The sequence below is a fragment of the Barbatula barbatula genome (genome assembly GCF_947034865.1).
Source record: "Barbatula barbatula genome assembly, chromosome: 18".
Taxonomy (NCBI): Eukaryota; Metazoa; Chordata; class Actinopteri; order Cypriniformes; family Nemacheilidae; genus Barbatula; species Barbatula barbatula.
The window spans coordinates 3008661-3024925 of NC_136781.1; the positions used below are offsets into that span (position 1 = coordinate 3008661).

At 38.0% G+C, this 16265-nt stretch overlaps 2 protein-coding genes across 9 annotated transcripts in view; one reads left to right on the forward strand and one right to left on the reverse strand.

Moving 5' to 3' along the window:
- The window catches only part of slc44a1b (solute carrier family 44 member 1b), a 17736-nt gene extending 13117 nt beyond the window's left edge, over positions 1–4619 (forward strand). For 4 of the 8 annotated variants that reach the window (XM_079479322.1, XM_079479323.1, XM_079479328.1 and 1 more), the window contains one exon: positions 832–1809. In XM_079479322.1, coding sequence (XP_079335448.1) covers positions 832–1170 — 339 coding nt within the window. In that variant the 3' untranslated portion in view covers positions 1171–1809. Of the gene's footprint in view, positions 1–831 lie in introns of all 8 variants that reach the window. The other 4 variants (XM_079479324.1, XM_079479325.1, XM_079479327.1 and 1 more) reach the window with 4 other exon arrangements.
- On the reverse strand, positions 4611–15870 carry tbc1d2 (TBC1 domain family, member 2). The gene is made up of 14 exons (XM_079479321.1): positions 15564–15870; positions 14095–14532; positions 12671–12818; positions 10314–10437; positions 9837–9955; positions 9515–9750; positions 9044–9427; positions 8480–8590; positions 8186–8358; positions 7054–7554; positions 6242–6362; positions 5941–6126; positions 5653–5774; positions 4611–5510 (listed from the first exon to the last, which is right to left on the reverse strand). The coding sequence occupies exons 2-14, from the start codon at positions 14530–14532 to the stop codon at positions 5315–5317; spliced, it is 2859 nt and encodes a 952-aa protein (XP_079335447.1). The 5' UTR covers positions 15564–15870; the 3' UTR covers positions 4611–5314.
- Between the last annotated feature and the right edge of the window lie 395 nt (positions 15871–16265).

Here is a 16265-nt window from a genome sequence, read left to right on the forward strand (position 1 = left end):
CCCAAAGCGTGGAAAAGCTTTGAAATTGAGAGGAGGACTAGAGGCCTGCGGCGCTGCAGAGAAACAGAGAAGCGCTTTAGTACAGCCAGTTTTTGAAATATAGAAAAAAGGTTTTCCAATGAGGGATTAATCAGTAGAAATAGGTTCAAAATAGGATATTTCTTTGGATAAGAGGTTTGCAAAATGTTATAGGTGTCAAAAAATCGCGTAATATAAGGATAAGATATGATTTAATATCTGAAAGGGACAGTTCCTTCATCGTTGACTCATCCTCATGTCATTTCAAATCTTCAGATGTGGGAAAACAACCATTTTAAAATCACATTTCTAACTTCTACATCAAAACTTATAATTTATAATGTTAAGATTTACTATTTCTAGGTATGCTTTAAGTGAAATGATCTTTTTATATCAACTAACAATATTTCCATCAAATGTCAAATCTAAATATTGTTTCTATTTGCATTTATTTGTAGAAAATGAAAGCCGGAGAAATGGGTCAAAATAACGAAGATGCTTTTTATTTATCAGACCTCAAATACTAAAAAAAGTTCATATTCACTTAAGCAACACAACAGTAATATTTCTGTATTTAGAAAAAGTACAAAAAAAATGTTAGGATAACCTCCTCTTTCATGTGTCTTGTCATGCTGTCAGGGTTTTAAATTCGGTGTTGAATGACTTTGTGTTCAGTCAAACAAACAGAAAGCATGCGATTTTTAAACGGCATAAGGGTGAATGAATGACTTTTGTTTTTGGATGAACTATCCCTTTAACAATTAAATCTAGCACGAGCTCACAATTGTGAAAATCTGAACATCTTTCCTGCAGGAGTTTGTGGAGAACAGCAGGAGGTCGATGGCCACGGAGGAGAAGGCCCGCAGCAAGCGCACCCGTCCCAAGGAAGAGGTAGAGTTGACGGAGGAGGTTACGACCATGGTGAGTGGTGACGTGGGTGTGGCAGAGTCAGACTGGCAGGCCTTACAGGAGTTTCACCTGTACTACCTGCTCCTCTGCGTGCTGGTGGACTGGATCCTATCAGAGCACATGCTGGTGGTCTGCCTCACTCAAGACATGATCATCTTCCTGTCTGTGTGCCTGCCCACCTCCACCCTCTGTTTCCTGGTCACAATGCTTCAGAACACGGCCATCTCGGCTGCTGCATGCTGACTAATGCTTTCTCACATTCTCTTTCCATCATCTGTGTCTCATCCGTCCTTATATTTATTGCACTAACAAAGCATGAGCATCTATTTTTCTATCTGTGGATTTACTTTTTCGTTGCGTTTTTGACTGTCTTGAACTCATATGGCGGCTATACAATGTATTTTTATATCTGGGGCCTTAAAATCACCACGTTGCTGTTTCTTTGCATGTTGTGCCTGACGTGAAGTGACACATAATATAATATATGTACGGGACACACAGATACAAACCTTATAAAATTGTGATTATTCAAGACGGTCTTTTCTATTCTAGATACAGTCATTCTTCTCTCGACACGCATGGCGTCTCGCACCTGCTTCAGTTTTTGCAATGCGATGCTTTTTTTGGCATGTCATACTAACCCTTGAAGAAGACTAATGGACGAATTCCTCCAGATGTGCTGTAAATGATTTTTGGTTTGTCCGTCTTGTAGTTACATGACGTTTAATAACGCGTTTCTTTCCCGCAGGCTCCCGGGACAAGCTCTGCTTGACCAAAATCAGCCCATGGGACTTTTTAAAGACATTCCAAAATGTTTATTTTTACCAATGTGTAACATGTTTACTATGGTTTCACTCCAGGGAATACAGTATTTTAATAAGAAACTGTAAAAAAAAAATGAAATAACAATGTAATGAAGCACTTTATATTGGAGCGCTGCGTATTTTAAAAGCCTGATGCATTTTTCGTAATGATGTCCTTTTTATAAGACTAAACAAACCAGTTGCCATCTAGTGAAACACTTGTGTAGAGTCAACATTTTTATTATGTACATTTTCATAACAGCCCTTTTTTTGAATGGTTTTCTTCGCGTGTATGAGAAACGCGTCGCATTTGTTTTCTTTGTCTTCATACTGAAGCATCCACACTTTGTATTTCTTTCTTTTTCACTGAAATACAGAGTCGTGTTGTTTTTTCCAAATTCTCAATTCCAAGTCAACAGGCCTCATCCTTGTTTTACTTCTGTGCGAAAGGGTTCGCTGGTTTCCCTCCTATAGTGATGTGTTTTGTTTGTTTCCGACTGCTACTTTTTCCTAACTGTTAGTTCTGCACGAAACTGGTCAGGTTATCTTATACCTGGAGGAAGACGTAAATGGTCTCACACTACAATCCGACATTGACAGTCACTGACTTGTTTTTTGGCTTCAGAACATATTCTTCCTTTAAAGAAACGTAAGGCTGTTTGTAAATCCACAGTGGGACAGTCGTGGTGCTGCGACGTGGCTCTCTGACCTTTTGTGAATTGACTGAACTTTATTTGATGTTCCATAGCGTAAAGCCATGATCTCTCCTTGGGTGCAGTTCTCTATCCCACCTGTAGGGGTTATAGCTACATTTTATCACGGCAAAATACTGTCTTTGCTTTTTTGCGAAATGTGCGGTAATGTTAAAGCGGAATTATTTCTCCCTCTGTTACCCATGGAGAGTTCAGTTGCATTACGATAAAGAAATTTCAGGAAGCACTGACTTTCATTTCTGCATCTAACTGAAGTCTTCCTACTTGTGCAACACATTTCGAAAGAAACTTGTATTGTTTTCTGCGAGACGGTGATGTGTTATTGACGTTTTTGGAAGAGGACCGTCACACAAAACTTGCATTTTGCCTTAACCAATCGAGTGAATGTCGCCTCTGCTGGATTACGGACACTATTCTAATGCATTTTACGAGCCTTAAACGGATCGATTCCTTCACACTAAAATAACAAACCAATCGAACGCCAGAACATGAAGACTTTATTATTTACGCACAGGGGAATCGTTCATTTATTTCTATTCTTTTGCTAACAAATTTAGACTTAGCAAAAATGTTGTGAATTAATGTAATGTATGTTTTTGTATCGATGTTTTGAACATCTTAATATGGGCTGTTTTGCCTACATATATATTATTCCATGTTGTAGTGTCTTACATTGGAGGGAAATGTAATGAATTGTGTTAAAAAGAGATCACGAAGACCTTGCTTTTTTTGGGAGGGATTAGAACACAGTATCCAAGAGATATTAAGAGCATGAATCGAGAAAAGAGATTTAACATTTGCCACACAAAACTTATGCTCAAAGCATGTTAAATATTGCACTAAGATGGCATACATTTAAACACAGAGGTGAATTAAAAATATCTGTAAAAACATTTGTAGTTAAGATTGTCTCATAGCGCATTCAATATAGAGATGTTTCATAAATGTTGAAAGAAATCTTCTCTGTTGAAGAAAAAATGTGTCTTTTAAATGCTTATGACTACAGTTTGTAGATACACAACCAGTAGTTTTATCCGTTAACAAACTGATGATGACTGAACTGGTTTTGTGTAAGATGCTCAGCAAAACTGTGACAGAACATTGGTCCAGGTCATATTTGACCAGAAAATTAACAAGAAAAGTTTTGTTCGCTATAAATACATTATAACCCTATTTTAGGACCATTAAGATTCTATTAAGAGATTTGTTGTTATTTTAAAAAGCACATTCCTCATGTTTGCTTTACTAATACTAAAATGTTTAGAAATATTTTCTTTTCACACCAGAGAAGAATACTTTACAGGTTAAATTTTGCATTTTTTATATGACCTGAACGTGTTCCTGACACGTTTTGTTAGATGCATCCTGTAATGCTGAACTATGCTCAGTTTTTATTCTAAATTTGTAAAGCAGTGGTCAAGAAAATTGACCTTAGATCAGTACAAACGGCTAACTGTTATTTGTGAAACTTTGAATACCAGTGTCAAGTAAACATCAGAACCGGATCTTGTTTGCCTCGGACATCGGCTTTGGCTCAAAACACCACATTTTATTGCCAAATGTGCACAAGAACGGAGTCTTGACTTTGCACAAACTCTTTATTGTTACCATTTTTCTTTCCTTTCTCAAAATCACTGAACCGGCTTAAGTAAGAGCCGAGATGTTGTCTGCGTGTATTAGAAAGAAACAGAAACTGTGTTTAGCGACAGAATCAAGCTAGAAAGACTCATAACAACTACACACAAACACACACACAATGACTTGCATGCTCCTGACCTGGGACCTTTCTAACTCTTTAAAACAATGAGCCATTTTTGTAGGAACGTGAACTGTTTGGCATTAGAATACATGTGATTTAACACTAATAGAGGAATAGCTTTATTATGCGACAAGCCACTGTTTTTTATTTCTTCAAGATGAGATTGAGAGTCTCCTTCAATTTGAGAAACTTCTGTTCTGTCACACGAGGGAACGGGAGCGTTTCTATTATGGGATACAGTCATGGATAGGCAATATATCAGTTCACTCTGGTGTGATATTAGCTCTTAGCTCTTACCTGCAGTAAAGTGGTTTGTAACATTGAACTAAGTTTTTGTTGGTTTGATTGATTTTTATATCTATGATTTCATATGTATCCTGTTTTTTGAAGTAATAAAATGGGGGGGAAAGGATGATGTTTCTTCGGATTGAAATATTTCGTTTTATGTTTATTACACACATACAGTCCAACAACTTTGGGCTTACGTGCATGTTTTTTGACAACAGCAATGAAGAATAACATTTTTAAATCTTAGAAAAGACATCAAGGCTTGAAATCTGAATAAAGTTATATACAATTACATGCTGAAGGATGTAAATATTTACAGACTCAATACTTTGCCCAAAACTGAGAACAATTCAGCTTTCTGCTGCCCCCTACTGGTAATGCACAAATGTCTTTGTGACTCAAGTTTGTTTACCCTGAGAAATCAACATTCTGTCATCATTTACTCAGCCGCATATTGTTGCATTAAAATTAAAATCTATAAGTTATCTAATGCCATGCGCTTTGAGTATAACTCCTATACAAAATGATTTTGGTCTGCATATTCAAATGTGCTGAGCTTGAGCGAAGTGCAAGACTAGATTTTTTTGTCATTTTCTTACATAAAGCTTTTGTATTTTTTTTAATGAAACTGAAAACGTACTATTAGAGCATTACTGGATCTACTGCATCCCTTGCATGATGAATAAAGAACATTCTTACTTTTGTTTTAGCAGTTTCCAAGAAAGTAAGTCGTACAGGATAACAGAGTTATCATTTCCTTGTGGACTAACCTTTAGTGTTTCATTCAAAGCTTATGCATTTGCGCGAAAGCTGTTAAAGCTGTTTTACTCTTCATCTTCACTGGCAAGAGAGTCCAGCTCTGTGTCTTTACACTGTACGTGCTCAGCTTTGTAAGCTCTCTGTAAATTCTCCAGCTCTTTAATCTCAGCGTGGAGGCGTTCCAAATGAACAGAGCGCCGGTTGTGCAGCAGCCTCATGGGAAGCGGGTTCATGTCGTTGAAGCCGATGGATGTGAGCTTCCTGTGAACAAAAGATGTGAGGTACAGTAAGTGAGATATATCGGAGCAGAAAACAGCTCTCATCTTTTAATGGACAGACTCTTAAACAAAAAAAGGATGAATGGTTTTAGAATAAACTGAATTAGAATAAACCTTTATCTCACCTTCCATCTGCAATGGTGTTGGGAAAGAGGCGGAGATACTGGTACAACTCAGCACTGTCATGAATCTTCAAGATGCTCTCTTCTCTGTATTTGAAAAGAGCCAGTGCATAGCGGAATATCACCTATGAGATAAAGAGAAAGAACGGGGTTAGTCTTTTTCTACATTATATTTGTCTTTTAGACTTTTGTATTGTTGGTTGGAATGATGGAAATGTCACCATGTACACATGTTCCATCGGTCATTATCTATATAACAGTTCTCCTAATGCTTTGTGAAATGCAGGGTACCTTGATGCCCTCATACAGGAAGGTGTCCCACACTTTAAAGAGTATTCTGCTGGGCAGACTGTCAACAAAGAGCACAAGGAACCATTCGACTGTGATGAGCGTCACATCAACTTTCTGTGCTTCAAGATGGGCCGTGAGTCGAGGCAGTTTCTCCAACATGAGGTCCTTCAATACACGCTGGTCCGCCTGGAGAATTAGGAAAGAGAGAAAAAGTGTGTACGAAAGAAGTTAAAGACACAGACGATTATACTATAGGTGACATGCGTGTTTATAACCCTTCAAAGATTTTATGAAACAGTACCTGACAGCCCACAAGGTCTTTGGTGTAGTAATCTTGTGGCATGATGCACTCCACAATCATAACCAGACACCAGAAGGCATCTTCCTCATTCTGCAGTACTAGCAGAGCAATGGCCGCTAGTCTGTAGATAACACAGATTGGGATTTATTTTTCACTTTGGATACTTAACTGCCAAGTCACAGGATCAGTAAGCTTACAATGAGCTGAAACTTTAAACATTAACTAAAACAATTGAAACATTTCTGATAATCTATATCGAATACAAATCAAATTCAAATTTTAATCAACCTAAAATTAATAAATAAATAAATAGTATGAATAAAAGCTAAGGCGGAAATAATAAAAAATTCAACCTATATAGTATAACAAAATAAAATTTAAAAAGCAAATTAAATATAATTCAACAATGACAATAAACCCTCAAATAGATAAATACAAATTAAGAGTAAAGTTGAAATATAAAATTTATATATTCAACCTAAACGGTAATAAAAATATTAATACAAAAATGCAAAGAGCACACAACGAAATTGCAAAAAATATATAAACATAAAAAACGCGAATTAAGCTTCAAAGAGCTTCAAAGAGCCATAAATAACCACTAGATGTCAATATATCCCATGAATTTTGCATATAATGACTGTATAAGCTCAGCATAATTCTTGGTACTAAATATATTAGTGATAGTTCTCACCATGAGCAATAATCAAAATTTCTTTTAACATTTAGATTGTGTCCTCAAGATTTTGAAGAACTAAAATGAACGGTTAAATCTGTTAGATGTTTGTGTTTAGAATTGGTATTATAAACACCTGTTGAGTCCCTGGACGTAGCCGATGGTGGGGTTCTGCCATGAGAACGCCTGCAGAACCCTCTCCAGCTGTGGTATCAGAGGGCTTGAAGGGGCTGAAAAGTGTTGGTTGGATGTCAGCGTTCGATCCAGGTCCAGCTGAATCTGTCTGGGCACCAGGTGAGGTGAAGTTCTGCTCTTTTCACACAGTTCCTGATATCGATTAGGGTAGCGTTCTCGAAGCACTTTAGTTCTTGTGTGAATCAGGTAACGCCACACTCTTGCTCTGTACTCGCACGGTAGGCCTGTCCGCAGGACATTCTTCAGTTCTGGTGATGAGATAAGCTCTAGTTCAACCCGTCCAGACAGGAGCTGAGCACAGCGAGCCAGCAGGGACCCATCACGTTCATCATTGTTCAGCAGGTTGTGGGATCGGACTTCCAGAGCCTGGATCTTGGCAAGAAGCTTCAGGTCTTCGACTTTGTAGTCGACGGCGGTCCTAAAGCCATACTCATCGTAATCGCTGCAGAAGGTTGTGAAATGTAAGTCTGGTTTGTTTGACAAATTTTCATGGTCACCTATTGTAAAACAGTTACTGTGTATTTTTTAGAAACATGAGGCGTTCTCAAATAAACATATTGCGATTAAATTCCCTCTTTGGGGTTCCACAGAAGAATGAGTCATATAGAGGTTTTCAATGACAAGAGAATGAATAAATGATGACAGAATTTTTATTTTTGGCATCATTTTCTAACCATCGAGTTCCAAATCCGTTTACACTTCTTTGCTCTGACAAACACAGAGAAAGATATTTGGAAACATGCTTGTAACCAAACAGTTCTTGGCCGCCACTGACTACCATAGTAGGAAAAATGAATATGATAGTCAAAAGTACAACAGAACTGTTTGCTGTCCTACGTTCTTCAAAATATCTGCTTTTGTGTTCAACACAACAAAGACATTTTTCCTACTATGGTAGTCAATGTTGGCCAAGAACGGTTCGGTTACAAGCATTCTTCTAAACATATTTCTTCGAGTTCATTACAGCAAAGAAATGTATACAGATTTGGAACAACCTGAGGGAGAGTAAATGTAGACAGAATTGTCATTTTTGGGTGAACTGTTCCTTGGTTGGCCCATAGGACTGGATTTACCTGATGGGGTTTAGTTTGGTGGCTTTGTCCAGGTCCACTTGAACCAGATCCTTAATCACCGTCCTGATGGATTCTCTCTGTTCTGGACTCAGATCCTCGCTCACCTGGATCTTCTGAAAGACTCCTAGATACCTGCTCTCCATCTGACAGTTATTGGCCTCCAGGAAAGCACACTGACACATACGCGGTTATTATTATTACAAGCTTATTTTCAACCACTTTCTGAACTTCTAATTCAATTTATAAGGTTTTATTAGACAAATTTTGGGGAAATAAGTAAAAGAATCAATTCACCTTAACTATCAGACTTTTTTCCTGCTCTGAACTTTTTCTCCAGAGCGTCGTCAGCTGGTAGATCTCGGAGTTTAAAAACTTAATTTGAATTTTATATGCTTTCAAATCATCCTGAAACAAAGAAAACCAAAATAAATACAAATAAAAACTCAAATGAGACAGCTGTGAGCCTGCGTTACTTATGCACATTTACTCAAGTGATGTTCACATTTTCTTTTTGCAAAAGATAATCTTTTTAAACATTTAAAGGGATAGTTCATCCCAAAATGTAAATTCTGTCATCATTTATTTACCCTCACATTGTTTAAAACCCGTATATGGCTTTTTCTTCTGGGAAACACAAAAGAAGATATGTGGAGAAATGTGTCAGTGGTTTTGTGTCCATACAATGGAAGTCAATGTGGGTTTCAAAATATCTTCTTTTTTGTTCTGCAAAACAAAGTCATACAGGTTTGGAATGACATGAGGGCGAATAAATGGTGAATTCGTTTTTTCTTGCGTTAACTATCCCTTATAATAACATTATAACTGTGACGAAAACTAGAAAAAGTTCTCTTCTCTCACTTTCAAATTCTCATTCTCGTGTGATAATTGTCTGAAGGTTTCTGATGTGACACCACTGGTGGATTGCTGGTCGGCCCCGCAGGCTGTCAGCTTATCAGAAAGCTTTAATATCACTTCCTGTTTGGCCTGATTCTTCTGCATGAGGAGCTGGATGCTCTCCTGGAGCTCGGCGACGTGGGCGTCCCTCTCGCTCAGATCCCTGTGGAGAGTCTCGTTCTCCGCCTGTTGCGACTCCAGACTTTCTCGCAGTTCCGCAGCACGCTGCTCGCAATGTTTCAGAAGCTCCAGGCGTTCCTGCTCCCCCTTGGCTGCTAGAAACTGAACGCAAGTGTGTTTCTCTAGCCGAGCAGCTTCCAGAACTTTATGTAAGAGCGACACCAACTCCTGACAACATATACACAATACTGTATTATTAAAGGGTTTATTCAAAGCAGTAACCTCAGGTACAATAGTGATGTTTGACTTTAGAACCTTCTGTGATTTGACCTCCTCGTTGAGTGAGAATTTTTCCTGTTGAAGGTGATATGTGTTGTCAGGAGCATGTGGATCTTTATGGTCTAGAGGTTTGGATTTGTCTTTGTTGCTCTTTCGGTTTTGCGACATGGCGGATAAACGGTGAATGAGGCCGTTTTCCTGCAGTTTTTCAAACTTGGGGATATCGGTGGATTCTGGGGCTTGAGAGGAACCGTGTGTAGGTCCTACAGAAGCTAAACAGAAGGAGATGAAGACAATGTATTATAGTCAATACGTTCTAGTGTTCCAGTCATTTAAAGGGGAGAATTCTTGTGCTTACAAGGCATGTTAGAAGACTGTGATTTTTGGGAGACATTTGGGTCACATTGGGCATCGATATGGAAAACACTTTGTCGTATTTCCTGTGACTGCCGGTGAAGCAGACTATGCATTGTGTTCCTGTAATGCAAAAAAAGGAGGGCATGTTTTGAGCAGGATACTACTATACTAGTACGGTTACAATTGCATACTATTTCTCGTGCCGGTTTTAAATAGTAGGTATTCAATGTGTATTATGGGATTCTTTCTTAAAGGGATAGTTCACCTAAAAATGAAAAATATTTTATCATTTACTCAGCCTCTTGTCATTCCAAATCTGTATGAGTTTCTTCATTTTTTGAAGGATTTGGGCAACAGAACAACATTTATACATGCGTGTGTGTGTAGTGAGGTCAGCTTTATTTCATTACACACAGGAAATAACGCCGGCTTCCATCAGTAAAGCTATCAGAGCTGACACAAGAAGCGTTCTACTCACTGGAGTTCAATAAGAGGATGTTTGATTGACATATTAAGAGGGTTGTTTGTTCCTGGAGCGGGCAGACTGGCAGCTTCTTCACCCACCAGGCCTGGAGGTGTTTTAACTACTGGCAAGAAATCAGCTAAAAACAGACAGAAATTAAATGAGCATTGAAAAAAGTACAGACATCTATGTGAAATAATGTATGAAATATCTCAATATATGTGTAAACTACTCGATGGTTCGAGCATGGCGCTAGCAACGCCAAGGCCATGCGTTCGATCCCAGGGGATTGCACAAAGTCAATAACAAATGTATTGTACAATGCAATGTAAATCGATTTGGATAAAAAGCGTCTATAGTTTAAATAGTCTATAGTTTTAAAAGCAATAATGTAATGGAGGAGCAAGATCACAGCACATTGGATATGGAGAAAAGTAATTCATCGTCCACCCACATGCCTCCTGTCACTAACAGGGTTTATAAACCAATGCGCACTGTTCACATTAGACAAGATCTTTTCTAAAACATGTTACTGTACGTGTAATTCGGTTCAGTTTTGTTATATTTTGTTGCTGGTGCTGTGTACCACCCTGCTTTCTGATAGCCAGACAATGTGTGTTTACACCAGGGTGAGGCAACCTCATGTCCCAGCATGCCTCAGATTCCTGATCATAACTGCCTACAAGTTCCATTTACTCACCGTGAAGATTCGTTTAAAGCAGGGGTTTTCAAACCTTGTCACGCCAAGGACCTCAAATATGATATGATCATTTTAAGAGAGACCCCTTTCTAAAATACATATGCTTTTTTTTATAGAGAATCATTTAAACTGTTAGACAAACAGTCAGTGTGATATTATAAAGACAACATATTATTTGTAGAAATGAAACTGTAATCATTTTCAGAAGAATTTGACTTTTTTGCTGTCTTCCCTGGACAAGTAAAGGTTAACATGAACTACACATTTCTTAATCTCTGTATACATGTAGGTTACATTAGGATGGTGATGCAATAGTAAAGATTTTTTTGAAGAGTTCCTCTATCTGTTTCAGCTTCCTGCGATTTCATTTCCTGCATTAGTCAGTGTAATTCTCCAGCTGGTTTCCCAATGTCTGGATGCAAGGGCTTGGGCCTGAAGAAAATCTTTTAACTTTCTGTCTAAAAGGCAAGAAGAGGCTTTTAGCACTTTTGATTTTAACAACAAGGCCGGCCTGACTTGGATTCCCGGAAAAGATGCTTTCATGCATTGTTAATTGTTATTGAATCAATAAGCAATTTTCAATATTAATGTGTGATGGCAATTTCCTTAATGTAAAGCTTCGACATTTTGTTACAGATTGTTATCAGTAATGTAGGTTATTTGACAGAATGGAGCAAAAATATCCAAAGGGTTTCCCTCACAACTGCTGGGCTATAAAGCAAAATGAATCATTACTTTTAAAACCTTTTAAAACATCCCCATCCTGCCCAGGGGACCTACTAATATCTTTGTGGCTAAGCACAAGATTCTATTAGCGTTCACTTCAAACCCCAGATGTTTGTTACGTGCAGGATGTTTGATATGGATTATTATTGAGACTTGTTTTCAGTAGGGCGGCAGTTGTACAACCTTTCCATATCTTTCAACACAAGCATCCCAAATGGGCTTTCCTGCATTTGTAAACCCTTACTGGAATGACTCTGAGTCCTTGACATTTCCAGGCTACACACCCTCTTGTTGAGATAGATAACAGAACGAGTGGAACACACACATAGATGGAGACTGTATGACTGTAATGTTCTGGTCAAACATCTGTAATAAAATATCAGACTGTTGTGCAACCTCTTCTCTGAGACTATACATTATGTTTCATGGATGACTCGTGGTCAGCGGAGCAACCATTTGTTCATTGTCAGCTAATTTTGTGTTTCTCAATATTTCCCATAATCCTGTGCTTTCCACCTTGTATTCTTGGCTAGTTCATGCTTCTGTATCTACACTGTGTCTGTGTGCCATGGGTGTATTTCCTGGTTTAGCCATGGGTGGAAGTCAAATGCTGTACAAACAATGACTTTTCCATTTTGGGAAACTTCTTGTTTTCTGAACATTTGGTTTGCAACTTTCTTCTAATTTTGGGGCGTAACTCCACTGGCTATAAAAAGAGTCGAGTGCGACGAATGCACCTGCAATACTTTCATTTTCTGTTAACTAGCTAAACGGCTGAAACCTCCATGAACTGCATTTGCCTTTATATCATATTTCATAAACAGTGCAACTTTTATTATGCAAACGACAAGCATTCAAATATTTCCATTCAAATATATTATGTTTCCTCCCTCAAGATCTTACTTTAAATTATTATGTTGCAGATATAAAATCTGTGTTGTCTTACCAGCGCATGTTTGTGCCGATGGTGTGCTATTTAATGGTTGGTTATCTGATTTCGGCAGGGAGAAATGTCCAGAATGTTGCTCTCTGTATGATGCACGTTTCATCTGCAGCTGCTGCAGCCAGTACATCTGCGCATCACGGTTAGGAGCCTGCAAACAGAATGGTAAGTTGGTCAAGCACGAGCAACAAATGAATATTTATATTATGATTATTATAATTAATTATAAGTATAGCATTATTAACCCACGTGCTGGTTAGTATTTATATGTGTAACAATAGAGTGACATACTGAGAAGAGGAAACTAAATACACATAACATGACCCTTTGAGGATGTAACCAAATATTCAGTTTTATTGTACACTAAAATGCTAAATATTTACAACTGACCACTGCAAAAAGTAGTACAAATGTTGTATTTCACATATGCAATTACAAGCAATAGTCTTTTAGTTGGATGATAGTCCATTGTTTTCTGCCCTACCAACGTCTTCATGAACACATTATCTACTTGATTGTCTTTTTCTCGCTATCTGATCAGTGTGTGTAATACCAGTAGCCCTTTCTCACTGACCTAATTTCTGATACTAAAATATCTGGTGCATCTCACACCAAGAGCAGTCACGTGATCAATGTGCCCCTTCAAAAAACAAGGACCACACTGTCTGACTTCACTGATAGCACATACTTTTGAAGCCAAGAGCAAAAAGAGAGACTGTCGAGCCAGGTTTTAAAGGGAATCGTTATTTACATTTTTAAATACTGTCATCATTTATTCACCCTTATTTTGTTCAAAACCTGTATGACTTTCTTTCTTCTGTGGAACACAAAAGGAGATATTTTGAGAAATGTCTCAGCGGTTTGTGTTCATACAATGGAAGTCGGTGGGGGCCAACGTTCTTCAGAATATATTTTTTGGTGAATATATTCATGTAGGATTGGAATGACATGAGGGTGAATAAATAATAAATCTTCAGCTAATAAATTGCTCAGGTCGGCCACTCTCTATAAGAATTGAATAAACTTTATAAAGATCATACATTACAGAGGGAACATGGAAGACAGACAGGGCATTTCCAACTTCCTATAGCTATTTTTATGTGTTGTTTCTGAATTTCAACACAACATGCAAACTTATAAAGTGAATCTGAACACATGCCAACTAGTCAACATAAATAAAAAGCCGCAAAAGCTGCATTTTCTCTCCTGTAACATGGTAGTGTAACAGAACTTGTATTGCCCAAAATCTTTGATATGGAATTAACGAAGGTTGATTTTTTTGACCTGGACACTTTTCAGAAAAATGTATTTCCTGTATTCACCACGTTGTTCTCATTCATCAATCTGCATGTCGTTCTGCCCATTTGTTCCTTAAAATGTTACAATAGTGGTTTTCTCTCATGTGTACTTTCTTAAATTACGGTTACCTTGAGTATGAACGTGCGCTCTGGGGTCTGAATGTGAAAAGTTCCCTCATCTCCTTTCAGCGGGTAGCTGAACGTGGCACGAGACAGATCCACCTTACCCAGAGGATTGATGTCCTGTGCCGTGCGATAGTAAAACAGTTGACAGCTCTTCTCCTCGAAGGTGAACCATCGGGACTTCCAGGATTTCAAGGGTCCACCTTGCTTGCTGAGATAGCCACACAGTTTAGGGCTGGGAGAAGAAGAACCTCCAGAATCGATGGTGGTGACGTCTGGTTGAGCCGCATGGATCTGGGTGTCTTCCTTCTCCCGAGCCTGTTCTGACATGCTCCGAATCTCCTGTTGGGTCGTTTCCTCTGAACAGATACTCTGATCTGCAAGAGATACACGTATGTCTGGTGGAGGGGATGAACAAGCGCTGCGGAGTTCCTCGTTCTCCATCTGCTTAAAGGAATATCAGTCTATTGGTCACACTGATTCAAAGGATAAGAATCAGAATTCAGGTCAATCAAGTTACTATTACAAGAAACTCGATTTGGTAGGATGTTCAACTGTTCACAATAAAACAAAGCACAGTGTCTTCATAAATAATGAAACGTTGTTTTAAAACTGTAGTCCACATTAATACTCTATAGATTGTGCCATACAAAAAATGTAATGCGCATAAAATAAATGACAATTCTTTTACATAATTTACTACAGTTTACACAAATCATGTAGCACATTAACAAGTGTAGTGATTTCTATAAAATACAAAAAAGGTGTTAAAGTGACACTTCACCAAAAAATTATAATTCTGTCAACAATCACAGTTTTTTCAAATCTGTATACATTTCTTCGTTCTCATAAACACAGATATTTGGAATAATGCTTATAACCCAACAGATTTTGCCCCCCATTGACTCCCATAGGAAAAGTACAATGGTGGTCAAAAGTGTCCTACATTCTTCAAAATATCTTCTTTTGTGTTCAACAGAACAATCCAAAAAATTATTACGTGCTTTTTCCCATTACGGGAGTCAATGGGGGAAATCTGTCTGGTTACAAGCATTCTTCCAAATATCTTGTTCATCAAAACAAAGAAGTGTTTTGATTTTGAACAACTCGAAGGTGTATAGACGATGACAGGATTTGTCTGTCAGTGTCAGTTTAAGTACATACAAACGTATACATACAAAAGTTATTTTATTAAGATAATAAAACAAGTTTGGTAAACTAAACATTATCTAACGCTTAACAAACCAGTGGTCAATTTACATTCCAATGTGGTAATATAAAAAACAATGTATTTATATTTATAAAAACAATAAGTATTTAATGCATTTCTGTTTATTACAGTCCGTGTTATTTTCGACATGAAATGTTAAAAAACGTAACCCAACACCCAAGACATTATCAGTCAACATCACGCGTGCACTCTTCACACTGTCATAATGAAATAAACTGTTTACATAACAAATGTGACATATTACCTTCTGTTAGAGAATAAAGGCACATTTGTTTAGCCCATTCCAGCTCGCACCTCCAACAAGAGTCTGTACGTGAACACTTCCTCGATCAATGACTCATATTTCTTAAAGTGAGTCCTATATTTGACGATCATAAGTTGGGGTAGGGCAGCAATAAGTCTTCAGTGGGTGTGACGGAGATTGTAGATGAAGCCTCTCTTTTCATGACATCAAAACATGACAACTATCTAAGCTATGCGTGTCAGATTGTACGATTTTGTACAGCTGTGTGACTGAATGAACACGTTAGATGACTTGTCATGTGCTTTGTGCGTTAAATGTGTGCCACAGTCCCTTTAAGGAAAGTCTCTACTCTCCGGGCAGATATATTCAGTCGTACAGTCGTGAGCGAGGGGAGGCAGATATCTCTAAAATTGCTTACTTATATAGACAACACACAACATAACACGTTTCTAACCAAGAGTTAAACGCGACATACATTTGTGTTGTTTATATTGCGGCCGTAAAAACAGAATTAGCATGTTTCTCCAGCGACCGCGCATGCGCTTTTGCAACACCCGCTCCCCGCATAACTTCGCAATAGCGTCTGTCTATAACGAATTTACAATTTGTATTTTGATTAGAAGTCTTATTCAGAGCGAACGTGTGTCGGGTTGAACTTTTTTTTTACGATTTTTATAGTAACACCACTGCAGCGACTTGTTA

Coding starts and splice junctions, on each gene's coding strand:
- tbc1d2 (XM_079479321.1), bottom strand. CDS start 14,532: ATGGAGAACGAGGAACTCCGCAGCGCTTGTTCATCCCCTCCACCAGAC. Junction 7,555..8,185: donor ACCAAACTAAACCCCATCAG/GTAAATCCAGTC, acceptor AACCTTCTGCAG/CGATTACGATGAGTATGGCT. Junction 6,127..6,241: donor AAGACCTTGTGGGCTGTCAG/GTACTGTTTCAT, acceptor CTAATTCTCCAG/GCGGACCAGCGTGTATTGAA.